Here is an 18057-nt window from a genome sequence, read left to right as displayed (position 1 = left end):
ATGAACACCCCGCTGCCTTCCATTCCAAGAGCCTCTTTTAGGGAGTGCGTCTTTACCAACATGTTAATTTCAAATTTCTGGTCTCCAGAAATGTAGAGAATAAATTTCTATTGTCTTCAGGCACTCAGTTTGTAGTAATTTGTTACAGAGAACTTAGGGAATAAATGTACTTATCGTACCTGTTTTTTTTTTTTTTAGATTAGATTATCTGAGCCTATTACTAAGGATAGAGTTAGTATAGAAATTAAAAAAATTTTGTTTAGAAGTAATATTTGCTACTTAGCTTTTTTTCAGTGATGAGATGGATAAGTCTTAGCTGAAGAAAAACAAAAAACCCATAGGTACAGGGAGGCCCATGGATTGAGTTTAATGGGACTTAGCTAAGTAGCTCCAAAAGAAGTATAATTTTCACCCATTTTACCTTATACTGTTGATCTGAAAGTAACTGACAACATAATCCCCCCTGATTTTAAGGTCCAAATTCAGCTTCTAAAGACTTGCTGACACATTTTAAAAAAGAAAGACCATGAACTCCTTAGGACTGTTGATTAAAAGTTCTGCATTCATTTCTCACCCTGCTCTTTACAAATTTCAGTTTTTATCCCATAAATTAGACTCCTTTTTCTGTACTCAGGCAAGATAATATTTTTATTAAAATATAAAGGTGATTGGTTTTCTCACAGCATAGCTACAAGGTGCTTGAGGGGATGATAGATTGGCTATATTTAATGAGCTGTGTTTCTATTACAGCTTAGAAGCATTTGAAGCATTACAGTATATAAATTATAGTCTAATTGCCCTTTAGGCTTTGGCAGCTCAAAACATGCTGAGCTCTAGGTCTTTGCACTTTGACATTTCTTTCTCTCCCCCGCCCTTTTCCTTCTCTCTCTTTTTCTTTTACTCACTGACTTTTCTGCTGTATGTGCTGACTTAAGGCCAGTATACCTTATCTATGGTTTTCTATATACCCCCATCCAACCCTCCCCCTTTCTGGCTGTACTCCTTGGCTTCTTTTCCAAACCATATTTACATAGACTCCCTTGCTCTTTACAATGTTTGGTTTGTGTAGTGACTTCAACACTGTCTTAGATCTGGAATCATACAAATGCTCTTGTGACTGGCGGTCGCCTCTGCAGGTTATAGTGTGTAGTAGTCTGAGCTGTGAACACTAATGGATGAGTGGTTGCAGCTGGTTTTCAGAGAGAGAGAGAGAGAGAGAGAGAGAGAGAGAGAGAGAGAGAGAGAGAGAGAGAGAGAGAGAAAAGGAGAAGCCAATATAGATAAGGGGAGAGATGATATAGTTATTTAAGTTGGGTGGAACAAGGTGTAGTATACTGAAGATGAAGATTCTGGGGCAGGAAGATGGGTCTGGTTATACCCAGCCTAAGAAGTTATTTTTTGAACCATTTGGGAATTGGCTTTATCCAAGTTTATGTATACCTGGCTGGCTTGTAAGGGAGTATGTAGAGGGGCTCTCAAGTTACCTGCTCAGAGCAGGCAAGAACTTTGAAAAATTTCTGGCGTGATCTGTTTTTATCCATCCCACTTTAATGGCATGATGAAAGGCAAAGAGAAAATGTTAGTGAAGCTCCAGGTAAGTGATAAGAGAAGAGCGAGAGTAGTGGTAAGGAAGTGGGAATGGAGCCAGGAAATCTGGGAGGAGTTCAAGATGCAGCAGACTACTGAGAGTCAGCTTCCTCATTGGATGAGCACATTGGACTTAGAGAGGCTCTAAGAAGAAGAGAAGGCAGAGCATGGTTGGAGAAGTATTTCTTTAAAAATTGTGAAACATTAGGGCCAACTAGGCCCTTAGACATGATCTAGTTCAGTCCTTTTGTTTCACATATGATGGAATGAGACCTTGGGAGATCAAATAAATTTTCCACTACTCCAGAGTTAATCAGAGGGAGATTCAGGGATAAAATATGTATTCTTTGACTTTTCCATTATTATTCTTACGTGCTATGTTGTCCTTTATGTAGGGCTCGAAAGATGAACCAGTCTTCTGTATTCTCCTCATGCTGCATTCTGCCTTTCCTATCCCTTTCCCACCATGTTCCATTTTTACTGGAAATAACTGAACCAAATGTTTTGAATTTTTAAATATTATATTCTCAGACCAGAACAAGTAACTTCTTGAAAAGTTATTTCTTTAGTCTTAGAAGTCACCTAAGATATCTCCTTTACAGGATGAGGGAAGTAGGATAATCCTAAAGATTTGTTACTTAATACTTCGCAAGTGTCCCGAATACTTCAAACTCTTAGTTCTTGTGTAGTCATATTTCAAAGGATTTTCCTTTTAATTAATGAATGAGTAAATAAATATATAATTTATTGTATGCCTATGAGGTGACAGACACTTTGCTGGGGGTTTTACATGCATTCTCTTATTGAATTCTCTCAGTAAAGCTGTGAGGCTGTGCTATTATTATTATCATCCCTATTTTTTTTCAGATGAAATTTGGACTTTGAAAGATTATTTGCCCAGAGTTCATAAAACTTAAGTTCTCATTTACCCTTTTCTGGATCATTGTAAGAAGTTATCTTGTCTGTTTTACTGTAATTATTCTCAAATCCAGGAGAGAGATGCAAATCATTTGGTGAGCAGGCCAATCAGAACAAGTACAGCACATTTTACAAGTAGTATTTACACATATCCTGTCCATCATCCTGGATTTTAAACTCCTTACGGTCAGGGACTATATCTGTTTCAACTTTGTATCTCCTATATAGTGCCTGACACCTGGGTGTTTAATAAGTATTTATCAAATTGAACTGAATATATATCATGGTGATATTTATAATGGGGCTGTTGCTATTATACTCATTGTGTGAATTGGTAACTGATGGAAAGATTGTAAGATTTGGCTAAGGAATTTAGAGGCAATTTCAAGCCAGATCCAAATTCTTTTGACTACTAGTTAGTACTCCTTTCATAAGCCCCTTGAGCTGTCACCTTGAGGTCTTTACAGACAAGACCATAGACAGGGAACATATTTTCTCATCTCAGTAGCCACATAGTAAAGTGTTAACTCTGCTAGACAAAAGTCTAAAACACAGGGAATCTCAGTTCTTAAAGAATGTGGGTTAACATAAACTGATGGGTCATTTTTTTCCTGAGATATTGAGTAGATTAAAATTTTTCTTTCTGTTGGAATTAACAATGGGATATCAAGTAAGAACAATATTCTGATCATTATTTCTGGGGGTGATTTTTTTCTACAGTATGGCTGATACAGTTCTTAGGAATAGTGTGATTTATCTGTAACGTTTTCTTAAATCTTTGTTTGAAAACACATCTTCCTGAGCTCCATATTTTAACCAGATCTACAGGCTGCTTGCACCCTGTGTGCTTTGAATCAGTCCAGATTGCTGTTTTTTTTTTTTCCTGCTTGTTTCTTACCCTTTCCACCCTGCCTCTTCCTTCTCATTACCTGAAAAAACCAAAACCAAAACCAAAAACCATTACCTGAATGAAATCTAAAACTTGCTGGTGTCTTTGTTTGGCAGCTGCAACCTCACTGTCTGAGATGGCTTCCCTTAGGGACTGTTGGGTATTCAGAGAATCCAGCTCCACAACAGCAGAAAGGCGGCAATACAGACTAATAAATTTCTCTCTATAGCTGCAAAAATGAACTGGAAAATGGACAAGCAAAATAAAACATGTTAAGATCTGGTATCAAAATAGAGAAATTCATACCTCAGAGAAAACCATTGGATGAAAACATGATTTATTAATCCTATCAGTGGAAAATATTAAGCCATAAATAAATTATAAATGTGCTCTTAAGGGACCAGTTGTCTGGCTTCAGTTAGACAGTATTTATTCCCTTTGAGGTTTACCAAGCCCTGGTAAGGTGTGGGGAAGTGAGGTTGGCTCATGCTGCAGTTTATGTGGACTTTTCCCTAACGTTAGGGCTTTTTATTTCATGTATAGTCATCATGTGCCACATAATGATGTTTCAGTCAACCATGGACTGCATATACAATGGTGGTCCAGTAAGATTATATCACCAGTGATATCATAGCCATCTTAGTTTAAGTACACTATATGATGTTTGCACAAAGATAAATTGCCTAAGGACATAATTTTCAGGATGTATTCCCAATCCCCATTGTTAAGTCACACATAATTCTGTGTATCTCTGTGTATGTATGTGTTTCTTAAATTCACTTAGGTGGCTTTTTAAAGTCCACATAAATCCATATATGTATTTTTTGTGGTGTGTATTTGTGTGTGTGTATGTATGTATGTGTTTGTGTATGACTGGAAAAATAAGTTTGCTTTTCACTTTAAAGGAAAAGCAAAGCCAAGTAGCAATTTGAAATTTGAATTTTCATGTCTGATTTCCTGTTATGTATCTTGCTCCTTTCCAAGTCTAGAATCCCCAGAAGATTCATGTTTTTTCTTGGGATATCTTTTGTCTGACTGGAAAACTTCCCTGAGGGCCAGTCATTATGGGCTTTGGTCCTCCTATCTTTCCCTTCCTTAGTTCCTCTGGAAGGATAGGGGGAACTGACGCCTGGACAGACCATTTTTGTCTTCAGTAGACTTGACCTTCTCCTCTGAAAATAATGGGACAGAGGCAGGCCACAGGAAAGAGTCCAACCTTCATCTCCTTCATTTATTTCTGTTCAAGAGGGCCAGCGATGTAGGACTGAGCCCAGTGCAGACAGCCTGAGATGGTTAGATTGTCTGGTCTTCTCTGATAAACTCTGATCATAAACTATAACTTCAGATTCCAATTGCATAAGAAAATCATCCTGATTCAGATTGGTGTAGTTCCAGTCTCTTTCTGGCTCACTGTTGAACCTCATTATTTTGTATACCTCAGACTTAACCAGTGTGTTCCATGCTTCAGAAAGAGGGTCATTCTAACTCAACTGTCTGTTAGAACATTTTTATTATGGCTTCTTGGGTGAGGAATACTAGAAATAACATATAATTAATGCTCTTGCACCATTTTTCTATTGATTCTCAAGACCTACATCTGGCCCTTTAGGGAAGCTAAACCACAGTGCCTCAGAATATGGCGTTGGTCATCTCTATGCAATGGGAGGAAGCCCTACTTCTTTGCATATTGAGAGATTTCTCTGTACCTTACAATTCTCATCTTAACACTGCCTGCTTCCTTGTGTGATTTCCTCTTAGATGGGTGGAAAGTTAGCCTGCTAAGTCTTTCCTCATAGAAGTGGAAGAGAAGAATAGGGTGAGGGTTTCAGTGGTTCATTCTTACTCCAGCTGTGCCCATTTCAAGGAGATATTTCTCAATCCAGGTAGTCTACAACCTGGGGTTGATTTTTTTCTCTCTGGTGTCAGATCCTTTCTTCCCATATTTTCTATTCTCTTTAGCACTTCCTTGCCTGACACAAAGAGAAGCTGATTTTATATACCCTTTCAGTAAATGACAAATTATTTCACTTTTCTCAAATGATAGAATTCTCAAGCAGTTTCTTCACTTAAAAGACCTCTACAGAGAACGCTCTTGACTTCAGTATAAAATCCAAACTTAAGGAAGTTGCCCATAAGGAAGCTCCTTGTGGTGGAGGATTTGAATATAACTTCACTTATATTTTTCATCCTGTGACCACCTTCAACCCTTAGCCCTGCATCAACCTTAACCTTTGGTGAAACTACTACTTTGGTGAATATACTACACTCCTTTTATACTCTCATGCTTTTAACATGCTTTTCCTCATCCTCAGCTACCCATATTTACCTCTGATCCTGATGTTTCTTCTGATTTGTCTTCTCAGTGAAGTTTTCACTGACATCTCTTCCCTTCCCTGCAGAACCAGTTTCTCCTCTTTTGTGCTTCTAGAGCACTTATTTCTAAATGTATGATGGCATATCCTGCTACATTGTAACTGTGTGGATAGCTGACTATTTTGGTATTAGACTGATTTTTTTTTGAGGGCAGGAAGCATGTCTACTATTACTTTTTATTTCCTCAAAACATGGAACATTGTAGCTTCTCAGCTAATATTTATTGACCAAATGAATAAAATAAATGCATGAGTTGATCTGAAGAGGGCAGACCCTGTCCCTGAAGGCTCTTCTTTCCCTCTGTTCTCACTTCACTGTGTGCTAGATTTTCCTGTTTTGAAAGGTATTTCGGGTCTCTGATATTTACTGGCAGCTCTGCAGGAAGGAGTCACCATTACTTGGTAGCTTACTCTTGACCCCTGTAGTTCTCTGAATGTGTCTTTATGCCTTTCAAGGAGGGATTATATCCTGTTAGCACTTGACAGATGTCCTCTTTTGGCTGGAGAGTGGAGAGAGGGAAGTGTCTCACAGCCTGCTTTTCCAAACCAAGTTGTAAAAAAAAAAAAAAAAAAAAATCGACTTTTTTCCCTCTATAAAATATGACTGGTAAAGTTGACTATGGAGAGACACTGAATAATTTCTTTAAAAGAAACACTATCAGTCCCAACTGAATCTTAAAAGTCAGGGTGTTCACTGCTTTCCCTTGTTGTGTCTTTGCAGTAGGAGCCATGGATCAGTGGGTGGCCTCACAGCACCCACACCATCCATGCCACGCACCACAAGTGAGTTATGAGCAAGTTTCAACTGTAGCGCTTCCATTTCCCGCTCTAGTGGTTTTCATCCAGAGACTTTAATGTCACTTTAACAAATGTTACTTTAACATAGTCTTTTGTGGTCTAGCAATGATACATTTGGTAGCCATCACTGAGGAGGGAAGGATAGATTGGAAGCTTCTAATTTTTAAAAAATGTGAATCACATTCATTTTGAAGACAAGATGGTATAAGGCTACAATAATGTCATTATCTGGACCACATGATTTGTTAGTAACTTATAAACTAAGACTAATTTTATGTGGTGTTGTGTCTCTTTATCTCTTTCTTTCTCTCTCTCTCTCTTTTTCCTGTAAAAGATAGTGACAGCCTGAAATACAGTTGGCACGGACGCTAGCAGTAGAGTACAGTGGAAAGTTTATAGGCTTAGCTATTGCACAGGCCTGGGTTTGAATAGTTCTGCCACTCACTACCTGTGTGGTGGACAGATAACCTCTAGGAGTCTTAGTATTATCCCTAAAACGGATTACAATGCCTACCTGGGATTAAATAATACAATGTATATCAGGTACCCAACAGAGCATATACCATTTACAAAATACATGTTTGTTCCCACCCACTGTCCCAACCCCTCCCCCACCCTGGGAAGGGGAATGAAGCATTTATTGACTAGAATATTAGAACAGGACTGAGATTAGAATATTTTCCCTAAGGTTCTCTAACTTGCTGAGCTCCTTATCAGTCTGGGTGGGTTTGGAGGAAAAGGAATCATGAGATAATATCCAAGAGTCCATTTAAGTGCCATGATTCTTTGCCAAAGTTTCAGAAAGAACCTGGGCAGAAGGTTCCCCTCTAGATTCCTAGTAGTGAATGAGTTGGCAGTTGGAATATAGGAATGGTCTCCTAAATTATGAATAATGGGCATTAGGAATGAAGGTTGAGACTATGCCATTTCTTGCAAGCCCATGGCCTGGATTCTATTAGGCTCATTGCCTGGATATCCCACAGGCACCTCAAAACTCATCATTTGTCAAACTGAACTCATCATCTCTCCCCTCCCCCAAACCTGTTCCTCCCTTCATATTTTTCCTGTTTGGGTAGATGTCAACATTATCCATCTCAGCACCCTATTCAGACTTTCTGACTCCTCCATCTTGCTCTTCAACCACATCAAATCAATCACAAAGTCTCATCAATTTTAATTCCTAAATTCCTCTTGCTCTCCTGCTTTATTCTCTTTACCTCCACTGTGGCTGCCTTGGTTCAGGTTCTTATTGCCTATTTGGACCAGTGAGACAGTCTTTCTAATTATAAATCTCTGGTCTCAGACCTTTTTTCCCTTACTTTCCTATAATCTATCCTTCACAGAACTACTAAAATCCTTTGAGACTATGTTGTCCCTTTCTCAAGGGTTTTTTTTTTTTTTTTTTTTTATCAATCCCCTTTGCCTGCAGGATATAAAGTCTCACCTCCTTAGGATGATATAAGAGTAGCTTTTTGTGATTTTGCCCTTTTGGCTTCCTCAGATGCCATAAGCATCCTTCACATTGAGCTACTAAGAATGTATCTAATTGGACAGAACTTTCCAGCCTTCCAATCCTTTGTGCATGCTGGCCTCTCTGCCTAAAATAATTTTCCTTTTCTGTTCTGCCTTTCTTTCTCTTTCTGAATTTTTATTTTTCTTCAAAATCCAGCTAAAGTATTATCTCTGTAAGGAATGAATAAGTATCTTTCCTCTGAAATTCAATAGCCCACATCTCATAGCATTGCTTTCATTGTTTTAAGACTATTGGCATAGTTGCCTGCATTCCCTACTAGATTCTGAGTTTCTGGTGGGCACACTGTGCCTATTTAGTATCTGTATGTCCAGCCCCAGCACAGTACCTGGCATACTGTGAAATCTCAGTAAATGTTTGTTGAATAAAGGATATAGTCAATAGCCAAGCACAGAAGTATGAAATGTATACCAGGACTATTTTTTAAAAATTCTCCAGTTTTTGTCTTTCTAGTCCAGTTAGTATGAATCATAGAGCCAAAGGAATATATAAAAAATCAGCTTTCCTCATCACAAGCCTACTGTTAATTGACTGCCCACAGGGTCAGGGCAGGGTGACCTCCTATATTCAGGCTAGGAAAATCCTCAAGAGGCTACATCACTGGATGGATTTTCTAATGGTTCATGATACTTCATTTTCCTTTTATCTTGGGAATAGTGTAAACAGTGATGCTTATGGGACCCCCGGCACATGTTTTATTCCTGTAGAGGGATTCTTGCCTGTTCCTACCCCAGAGAAGATGAAGTGTCATCCCTGAAGCTGTGGAAAAGGGAGTGGGTCTTTGGTGAAATTGTGCCACTTTGCCTCAGCTGAACCCTGCTTGTCCAGATCTTATAAGATGCTCCTCCTATAGGTCCATTTCTCTCTCAAAAACACAGATAATCCTCTGAAGGAGTATCCTGGGTGTTTGCCCCAGTGGTCTTTACTCCAGGAGACAGAGGGCTAAGCTCCTTTGTCACTTTGTCCTTGCTAGATCTGTTTAATGCTGGAATAGGTACATAGCTGGTTAGAATGTTATTTATGATTCACTTAGGCCACTGGCAGAAACATGGTCAGTTTGCCAAATCTCAAATCCTTTCATGGGGCTGGGGATGACTTATACAAGTCAAACTGAAATATAGTGCAATTCTTTGTTCTATTATAATTTACATATTCCCATAATTCACACCTTTTCAAATTTCATTAGAATTCCCATGTTGTTATTAAAGTTTTTCTGAGTTCTGACTGGATTTCCGAAAACATTCTTTCTTTCTCAGAAATGCTTAGTGTATCACAACCTTTTATTATAAAACTATCTATGGAGAATAGAAGTCCCTACTAACAAAAAGCAAATAAAAAATGCTTAGCATATTTCTTAGAGGGGTTAGATGAACTACAGCCAGTCCTTAAAAGTTCCTATATAAGATGTTATTTATTTCTCAGTGGGCTGATGCTTACTGGAGGAAGTAGCTTTGATAATTTGCCTCTTGGAAAGTTCTTATTGCTTGGGGATTGGTTAGAGTTTGTCATGATTCTTGCTGAGACCCAGTAATATTTTAAAATTTACTAGTGGAATGCAATAAATATTGTACTAAAGAGTGTATTAATCATCACCTATTGGCAACACTTTTTGCAGGTTCCTAAAAAAAGTTTAATAGAATTGCATATGCCAGTGGAACCAAGCCCAACTAAGAGGTCTTTTCTGGAAATTTACATGGAGATGATCAGTTGGATCACCCATAATATGGCAACAAAGGATGATAAAGAGAGTAAGAAAGTCTTACTCTAGGAAGAAACACCTTAAAGCCGGGAACTGTGAGCCCCAGGGTTTGATCTCTGTCTTTTCATAGATGAAGGATAGTTTCCGATCTTATATTGCTTTTAGCAATATGGAGGTAAGGCAGATTAAGGAGGCTGACACAGTTGAATTCTACTGTATTATTATACTAACCACATCTCTAGTTCTGTGCTCATCTCTGTGTGCTTGGCAGTACTGTTTTAAGTATGGTCAATGGATTTGTGGATTTAGTATCACCAGAGAGCTTATTGGAAATGTACATTTCCTAGCTTCTTCACAGATGTACTGATTCAACATCACTGGGGTTGGGCTTCGGGAATCTGTATTTTAACTAGCTATCCAGGTAGTTCTTATGCAAATAAAATTTGAGAAGCACTGTTCTAAGGCATCATATCCCAAATATGAGTTCGGTGTACTTTTAATAGGTACTGTGGCAAAAAAGATTCCAGTCTTGGTTGAATGAATTTGGAGACTGTTGGGTTAAGCTAAGGTAAGCAAAGTTAAGCATTTTTTGTTGTTGTTGTTGATGTTGGTGGTGGTGAGGAAGTTCTACTGGATTTTGCAGGAGAACTTATGTTACCCTACTGCTCCTGATTCTCCATTGGATTCCCAATATATTTAAAATAACATGTAAATTCCTCATCATGGCCCATGGGGCCTGCATGATCCTGGTCCCCATTGATTCTCTGATCTTATCTCCTATCTTTGTTGTTTTTACCTACATGCTAGGTGCATTTATCTCTTAGCCAAGCATGCTCTCACTCTAAGGTCTTCCTGGTACTGGGAGTTGAACCCAGGACCTTGCTAGGCAAGTGCACTACCATTGAGATATGTCCTCAGACCTTTCCATTTTATTTTGAGATAGGTCTTGCTAAGTTGCCCAGGTTGGCCTCAAACTCGCAATCCTCCTGCCTCAGTCTCCTATTCAATAATATTTGTTGATAAATGCATAAACAAAAGAATGGAGAGAGAAAATGGAAACTAGTACATTTCTCCAGATTGTAGAGTAGAAATCAGTAGAACACAGTGTGGTTGCCCAAGAGGAATGTGTGAGCCTCACAGAAAAGAAGAGAGACCCTCACATGTCTGGGCCCTCCAGCGCCTTAGGAGTCATGTACTATTTTGATTGATACCAAATCACTGATTATTCCGTCAAGGCCATTAAAACATGAGAAAATGAATTTCAAGTAGTTTGACCTGTAATTATGGAAAAACAATGGTTGTTTTACACAGAATTAAATATTGGTTAGCTCTCTAATGAAGTATTTTCCTTAGTTCTTGGTCAATTACTTATCTTACAGAAATCATTCACTTTTATGGCTTTAGCTGTTTTCAGTAGACACTGGCCAAATTTCTGTTTTAGTAACAATTTTTCTTTCCAGAATTTCTATTGCCAAGGGGACATGTGTACTTAGTACCTTGAGACTCAACATATTCAAAGCTGAAAATCACTTTTTTCCCCAAATTGTTTTTCTCCCTGACTTTCATACTTCTAGTAGAGGCAGCGATATATTTGTAGTCATTGGGACTGAAAACCACCAGGGCATTTCTCAGACTTCTCCTTACCTCATTTAAACAATTGCCCACTCTTATTAATTACTCCTAATATTTCTCATATTTGTATTTGTTTCCTTTTTATTTCCTTTCATTTCCTTTTTTTTTCTTTTTGATTCCTACCCTAACCCTGAACTATTATAATAATCTCTGAATTTTTTGAACCTTGCTTCTGGTCCACCTTAAACAGATTCTTCAGGCTGGTTCTCAAGAGTCAATTTGGCCTTACTTTATTTGTAGAGCTTTTTATTCCTCTGTTTCCTCATATATATATTTTTTCTGATCTAGGCAAAGTGGACCACTTGTCCTCTTTCTGAATTTTTATCAAAAGAGCAGAACCTTTGTCTTACTGATTTCTAAATCCTTATAGTAGGCACCCAATATTTATTTCTATTGCCATTGGGTCATGTGAGATACTTTGCCTCAAACTATATTTCATAATAACAATGCTGTTATAACATGGACTAATAATGTCCTTTGGCTGGGGAACTCATTAAATGGTCACATTTACATCCAGGCTTTTAGGGAGTGGTATGGTTAATGGTATTAATTGTGTAACCCAGAAAAGGCACAGAAAAGTTAAGGGATTGCCAGTGTCATACAGCAGGTGACCCAAAAATCTCAAGTTCCAGTCTGCAAGTCTGATTCAAACTAATCTTAAGAACTTTACCTCCTCTGGAGAATAACAGTTGCTGTTCATCACCTTTTAGCATCTGAATTGCCTGGAATAATAGGAACTGAGCAGTTTAAACAATATCCTGAAAAGATAAATTCAGATGCAAATGCCCAGGTCTCAAAATAAGACATCAGGCAGTTTCCTTGTCTGCTTCTAGATCTGGTGGCTAGGGAGTAATTCAAAGAGGGTCTGCCTCCATTCCATCCATCCACCCAGTCAGCCTCCCACAAACTGTATAATTCATTTGAATTGACAGAGCCCTTACTAATTGCCTCTTATTGGCCTGTTACAAGATGAAGCACGGAAAGGGAGACAAAGCCTTCCTATTCACATTCTCAGTAGGCAGCAGGGGTCTCTGCAAAGATGGAGAAACTGGAGCCCAAGCTGTTCATTTTTGAAAGTCAGGACAAGATCTTCCACCACTCAGAACCCCTTATAAAAAGTCACAACATTGCATCCTGAGAGACTCAGTGCATTTCTTAATGGTCTGTCAGAAATTTAGTCTATTTAATATTAGAGTCTATTTATGACTTATATTTATGGACCTTTTTCCCCCTCCCAAGTGATACAAACTCTACATTTTAATTTCATTATTATTTTTTCCCAGTTGGAGGTGGGGAAGGGGAGAGAAGGGGCAGTGCTTTTCATAAAAACATCGTTCTTATATTTATATTTTAAGAAAGCAAAGGAAAGGCAATAAGCACAGCCTGATAACTGAACTTTCTGTTTAGAATTCCTTCCTCTCCATTGGGCCTTAGCTATGTTTCAATAATTATTGCTCAGGCACATAGTCTTGGAGCTTTGCTTTTTCTCAGACTTGTACACAGTTCTAGGAAGGGTTGTTGCCAAAGCCATCATGTGATTTATTGACCCTCCACTGGGACAAGGGGGAACAGATATAACTTTGTGATTTTATTATAAGGAGGCTGGGTTAATATTTCTAGGTGAAACAAGCTACTATACCAAGTTCAAACATCTGAAGAGGGAGGTTAAGAAACCCTGAGTGTGGGGTGTAAGGATTATTCTGTCCTGGGGCTGTGCAGACGTCGTCTGAAGCAGGGAGCAGGAGAAGAAAGGACACATTGTGACCCAATTCCAACACCTCCTGTGTGTAGAGGCGGAAGTTCCTTGCCTGCAGAGGGACACGCGCGGAGGAAAAATAGGAGAGTTACAACATGGCACTTACATAAACAACACCAAACTGGCATAAAACATCTAACAAAATTACACGACTTCAAGCTTGGAATTTTTATACAACATAAATATTAGGGTTCAGCCCATTTAATAATGCTATATAAAATCAAGATTTAAGGCAATAATGTTCCACATAAACTCTGAAAACAACATTTATGCTTCTTATAAAAGCAGAAAATGATTGCATTCTGTGGGCTTTTCAAAATGATGAATATAATTACATGAAGCAACAAAAATGGATTGAATTAAAAATCCACTAGTTTCAATTTAAGTTGGTTAAGGGGGAAAAATGTAGTTTCTGGCCAAGGACTGAGAAAATTTTACAAGTATCAAAAAAAAAAAATGTTGTATATACTGTTAGGCAGTTGGGCAGCTTTCTCCCAACATGTATATGTAGCCCAAGAGTCACCAATGAAATTTGAGCTGCTTCAAACCTGTTAAGTCCAAGAAACCATTTAATAGTATCAACCGTCACAAGTAGAGCTGTTTTTCCCCCTTCCTCATGAGCACATGGCCACCTCTGGAATAATCTAGTTGTTTCCATAGTGTCCTTCTGGCATCTCTTGCAATTTAGCAAATTAGTATTCATTAGTTTGGGCTGGTTTAGACTGGCCATGCAGTATTGACTTAAAATCAGAGCAGTACCCCAGTGGAAGCACACTCCTGCAATCTTTAATTTCTCCCTGCCTCCATGGGTCAGAGGCCACCTCATAGTTCTCTTTTATTAAAAGAGAGCCAGATACTCCTGTAAGGGTTTTCCTAATATAGGCTAAGAGTGTGTGTGTGTGTGTGTGTGTGTGTGTGTGTGTGTGTGAGAGAGAGAGAGAGAGAGAGAGAGAGAGAGAGAGATATTTTGGGGAAGGGGCAGAAATGATGAACATATATCTAAAAGAAACAAATTCAACCTAGTGCTACATCCTATCAAATTGATAGACAGAGCCTAATAAATTTTTAATATTCTCTTAATTTTTTCTGAAATGACTTATTTGTGGAGGTTAGATTTCATGTTTTGATTTATATAAGACAATAATTTTGACAGTAACTTCTCAATGGGTAGATAGAATGATGTATTTGGGCCACTACTGTAGATTATACTATTATCCTTCTGTTCTTAGATAAATCATTTGTGTATTTAGCTGCACCCTTGTTTGTTTACACATGCATATATGTATATATTCTCATTGCTTTATCTATTCTGATATTGAGCCATGGTGACTTCAAGGTAGATTAGATGGCAGTACAGTGGGATCTGGAAAACTTGGAAGAGACTGATAATAGGGAAAAAGAGCACAAGTATAGCTTGTGCGTGCTTGTAAGCATTAAATTCAAAGTGTGTATGTACATGCAAAGTGGTATTTAAATAAAAGAAAGTAAATATATATGTGTGTGTATATATATGCATATATATATCCCTCTTGAGTAAGTTTTATGCTACAATGTAGTTTCCATGAACCATAAAAAGAAGATAAAAATGGTAAAGTCTAGTACCTGGTGTAGAGGTATATTGATCTGCTTAAGGAGAGCTTTCACTGCCATCTGGAGCTCGTAGAAGAACAATTGCATGAGGCAGTCAGAAGTATGATCCACACTTTCCATAGATTCAGAGCCAGAAAGCTTTTGGATCCATTCCCACTCCTCTCTGTATGTTGAGTCAAGTTAAAATTAGAAATATAACAAAAGTTCAGAATACAACTCAGAACTTCTTTAGCATATATGTCCAGAACCTGGACAAGCAATTTTTGGTGGTTAAAACTTAACAAAATTCATAAAATTCGAACTTTTTGCCACCCGAATGGAGTTTAAAATAAGCTTTTTCTAATTTAAGCTTTTGTTCACCTATCAAGCCACATATGCCTCAGAATGCAGGTCTAATTTGTGTGCATTTTCCAAATGTCTAGGTTTTGAGATTGAAGCTTTCAAATATTTTGTAATAATTTCCTGACTGTCCTATTTTTCTTTCCCTGTGGGTCCTCCATAAGTTCTAAGAGCCTACATTTTACCACAGGGGCATCTGCTGGTTAATTCCATAGTTGGGTAACCACTGGACTCTTGTCCAACTCAGGCAGCAAATCACATGGCACATTTCAACCTTGTCCTGTTGTAATGGTGGGGCCTATTTTTGTTTCTTTCTTCTTCCAAAGCTTGAGGAATATCACAAACAGAAACACCAGACAATTTCAATACAAGGAAGTAAGGGACACACATCACTGCTTTTATCCTCCTCTCAAAACAGTCATCTATGTCTTCATTCTGCATGCTCTGTAGTCGTTCCTGATGAACTTTTCCAAATGTCATTTAGAACAGAAGGGAAAAGAATGGTGGTGGGAGGAAAGCACATCTGGTTTGTCCCTCAAAGGCTGCTCTTCAAAAAGAACTTGAAAAGATCAAGGTAAATGCCTCTTGGGTAACACTGTTTCCACAGGTATTTTAGCACAAGTCTTGAAACACATTCAGTTGGCCAGGTTTCTCCTTGGAACTCTGCAGGGAGCAGCAGTGTGCTCTCAGGAACAGGCTAGAGAGGAAAGGGGAGCCCTCTTTGGGGACAGAATGAGAGGAGGCGCTGACACATGTTCCCATCCTGTGAAAACCAGGGATTTCCCCAAAGGGTCATACCAGCCTTGTCTCCAATCTGTGTCAAATTGAATGTGTCATGAGCTTTTTCATCAAAAGCAAACAAACAAACACCATTCTCTTTTTTAAGCTATTCCTTCAGAATAGTTTTGCTTTTAAGATATGTTTCATATCAGGTCTCATACTGGAAAAGACTAGAACACTTATTCTTTGTCCCAATAAGAGGGAAAAAAAAAGAATAAAAATTAAGCCCTATTGTATACTTTTGACTTTACAAAGAATTATCTTAAAAACTGGCTTGGTAACTATTTCTTCTTTCTCATCACTGATATTGAACTAAGCGAGAGGTTTATGGCTAGCTGAAGTGTACAAAAAGTCTAAAGAACCACATTTCTAAAATAGGGTCTCATAATCAAATTAGGAAATAGTCTACCAATATGGATATCATGAAACACATACCACTAACTAATTATTTTAGACTATGAGGATGAGGGAGATGGCCCTGGCAGAGCAAAGGTTATTGTAAAAATGAACTTTGGATAATTGGCAGAGGAAATTAGTTCATATAACCACTAATAGAGTATAAGCTATTAGAACATGATCTAGAAATGGATGAAAACAACCACTGCCAACTCAACACAAATATGAGTCATGTAACCTATTGGGAAGACAAAGATAACTAATGTTGATTGTTGAAATGACCACCAGAGGGCAGACTTAAAGTCCAGGTGTAGTTGATCAGTGAAAGGAGAGAATATGGTGGTCAATGAGTTCTTTAAGAGATTATCATCATCATCATCATTTATTCCACTATCATCAAATAATAGTTATGTAGTGAACCCTGAGAGATATAATAGTTAATAAAGGAAGTCTTTCAATTTTGAGGGCCATATTTTAAATGACCAAATTAGAGTCTACTTTGGTTGTAAGCAAATCCATAGGTGTAAATAGAATTTGAGGATCTAGTTTATTCTTTTTGAAGCAAATATATAATATTTCATTATATATTTCTTCTTTTTCATTTTTTAAATGTTTAACACAATTCAGTAAATTATAGTAGATTTTCAGAGGCCTGCTATTAGGGTTAGTTGTAAAGTTGAGCCAGATTACCAAGATTTTCCCAAAGCTAATAGGGTAATTCACCAAATGCCAAACCATACAGCAAATCTCCAACAGAGGCTCAGACCTTGTTACTTCTTTTCTTCCCTAGAGAACCAAAAGAGGCATAGGGAACATATAAGATTCTCAGGCCAGGGGGTTAGGAGTAAGGAGAATGAAGGTTTGAGGTGAGATTGGGGGATCCTTTAAGATTCAGTAGCTTTATCAGATTCCATTCCCATAGAGAATTTTAAAAACAATGAACAAAACAAACATGACTTTTAGATTGTGAAGAAAAGGTATTATAAATAGCAATTTGGGAAGAAAAGTTCATGTGTTCATTAATCAGTTGAGCATCAGTGCTTGTACCATTAATAATGCAGAGGGAAACATGGAAAGACAGTACTCCCTTTTAATAGGCTCACTCATTCCACCAACCCACAATGGAAGCCCTCCTTATCCTAGTGTTAAATCTCAGCTGTGGCATTGCTCCAGTGTGCTGTGGGATATCTCACCATAGAAACTGAGCTGGCAAGTAATGTTTCATTTTCCTTTGGGCACATCAAATTGGTCACTTGAGCCATTGTTTCATCACAAGGAAAATTCTGACTCTGACCACTTACTTGGAAATGTTATTGTTTTCACGGATCTTCACATGGCAGAGGATGTTGGGTAACTTTTGAGTAACAAGAACTTTGATCTGATCCACAGAGCTACATAGTTTTAGGTAACCTAGATATAATCCAGGAGAGAGACGCTGATGACTCCTTTTGTGATAGGAGAGAATATCCTGTAGAGGGAAATAAGACAAAATAAGAAATCACTTTGAAAGACACTCTCCAAACCTTATTCTCTTTAAGGTGGGCCTGTCATGAATGATAGGCACTGAGAATGATTAGGTGAGGAACCATAGGTACAACCATGAATATAGGGGGAGTGTTGGTTTTGCAGCTATTCTCACCTTCAGGAGAGTTCTCCTCCAAGTTAGGTAATCCACCTTTAACATAAGTCTGCCTGCTTGTTTTCCTCACATTTCTTTGCCAAGGCTAGGTGTGTGGGTTTTGATGGAATAAGCTGTTAGTGGTGGAGGTA

At 38.1% G+C, this 18057-nt stretch overlaps 1 protein-coding gene across 1 annotated transcript in view; it reads right to left on the bottom strand.

Moving 5' to 3' along the window:
- Ankfn1 (ankyrin repeat and fibronectin type III domain containing 1) overlaps positions 1 to 18057 on the bottom strand; it is a 383862-nt gene that overhangs the window by 21996 nt on the left and 343809 nt on the right. Inside the window, exons 15-18 of the mRNA XM_040269006.2 lie at positions 17589 to 17755; positions 14785 to 14935; positions 13066 to 13234; positions 3470 to 3636 (exon numbers count right to left, since the gene is read on the bottom strand). Of these exons, the coding sequence (XP_040124940.2) occupies positions 3470 to 3636; positions 13066 to 13234; positions 14785 to 14935; positions 17589 to 17755 (654 nt within the window). The remainder of the gene's footprint in view (positions 1 to 3469; positions 3637 to 13065; positions 13235 to 14784; positions 14936 to 17588; positions 17756 to 18057) is intronic.

Source organism: Ictidomys tridecemlineatus, chromosome 3, assembly GCF_052094955.1.
Source record: "Ictidomys tridecemlineatus isolate mIctTri1 chromosome 3, mIctTri1.hap1, whole genome shotgun sequence".
Taxonomy (NCBI): Eukaryota; Metazoa; Chordata; class Mammalia; order Rodentia; family Sciuridae; genus Ictidomys; species Ictidomys tridecemlineatus.
This window is presented reverse-complemented; position numbering and strand designations above follow the sequence as displayed.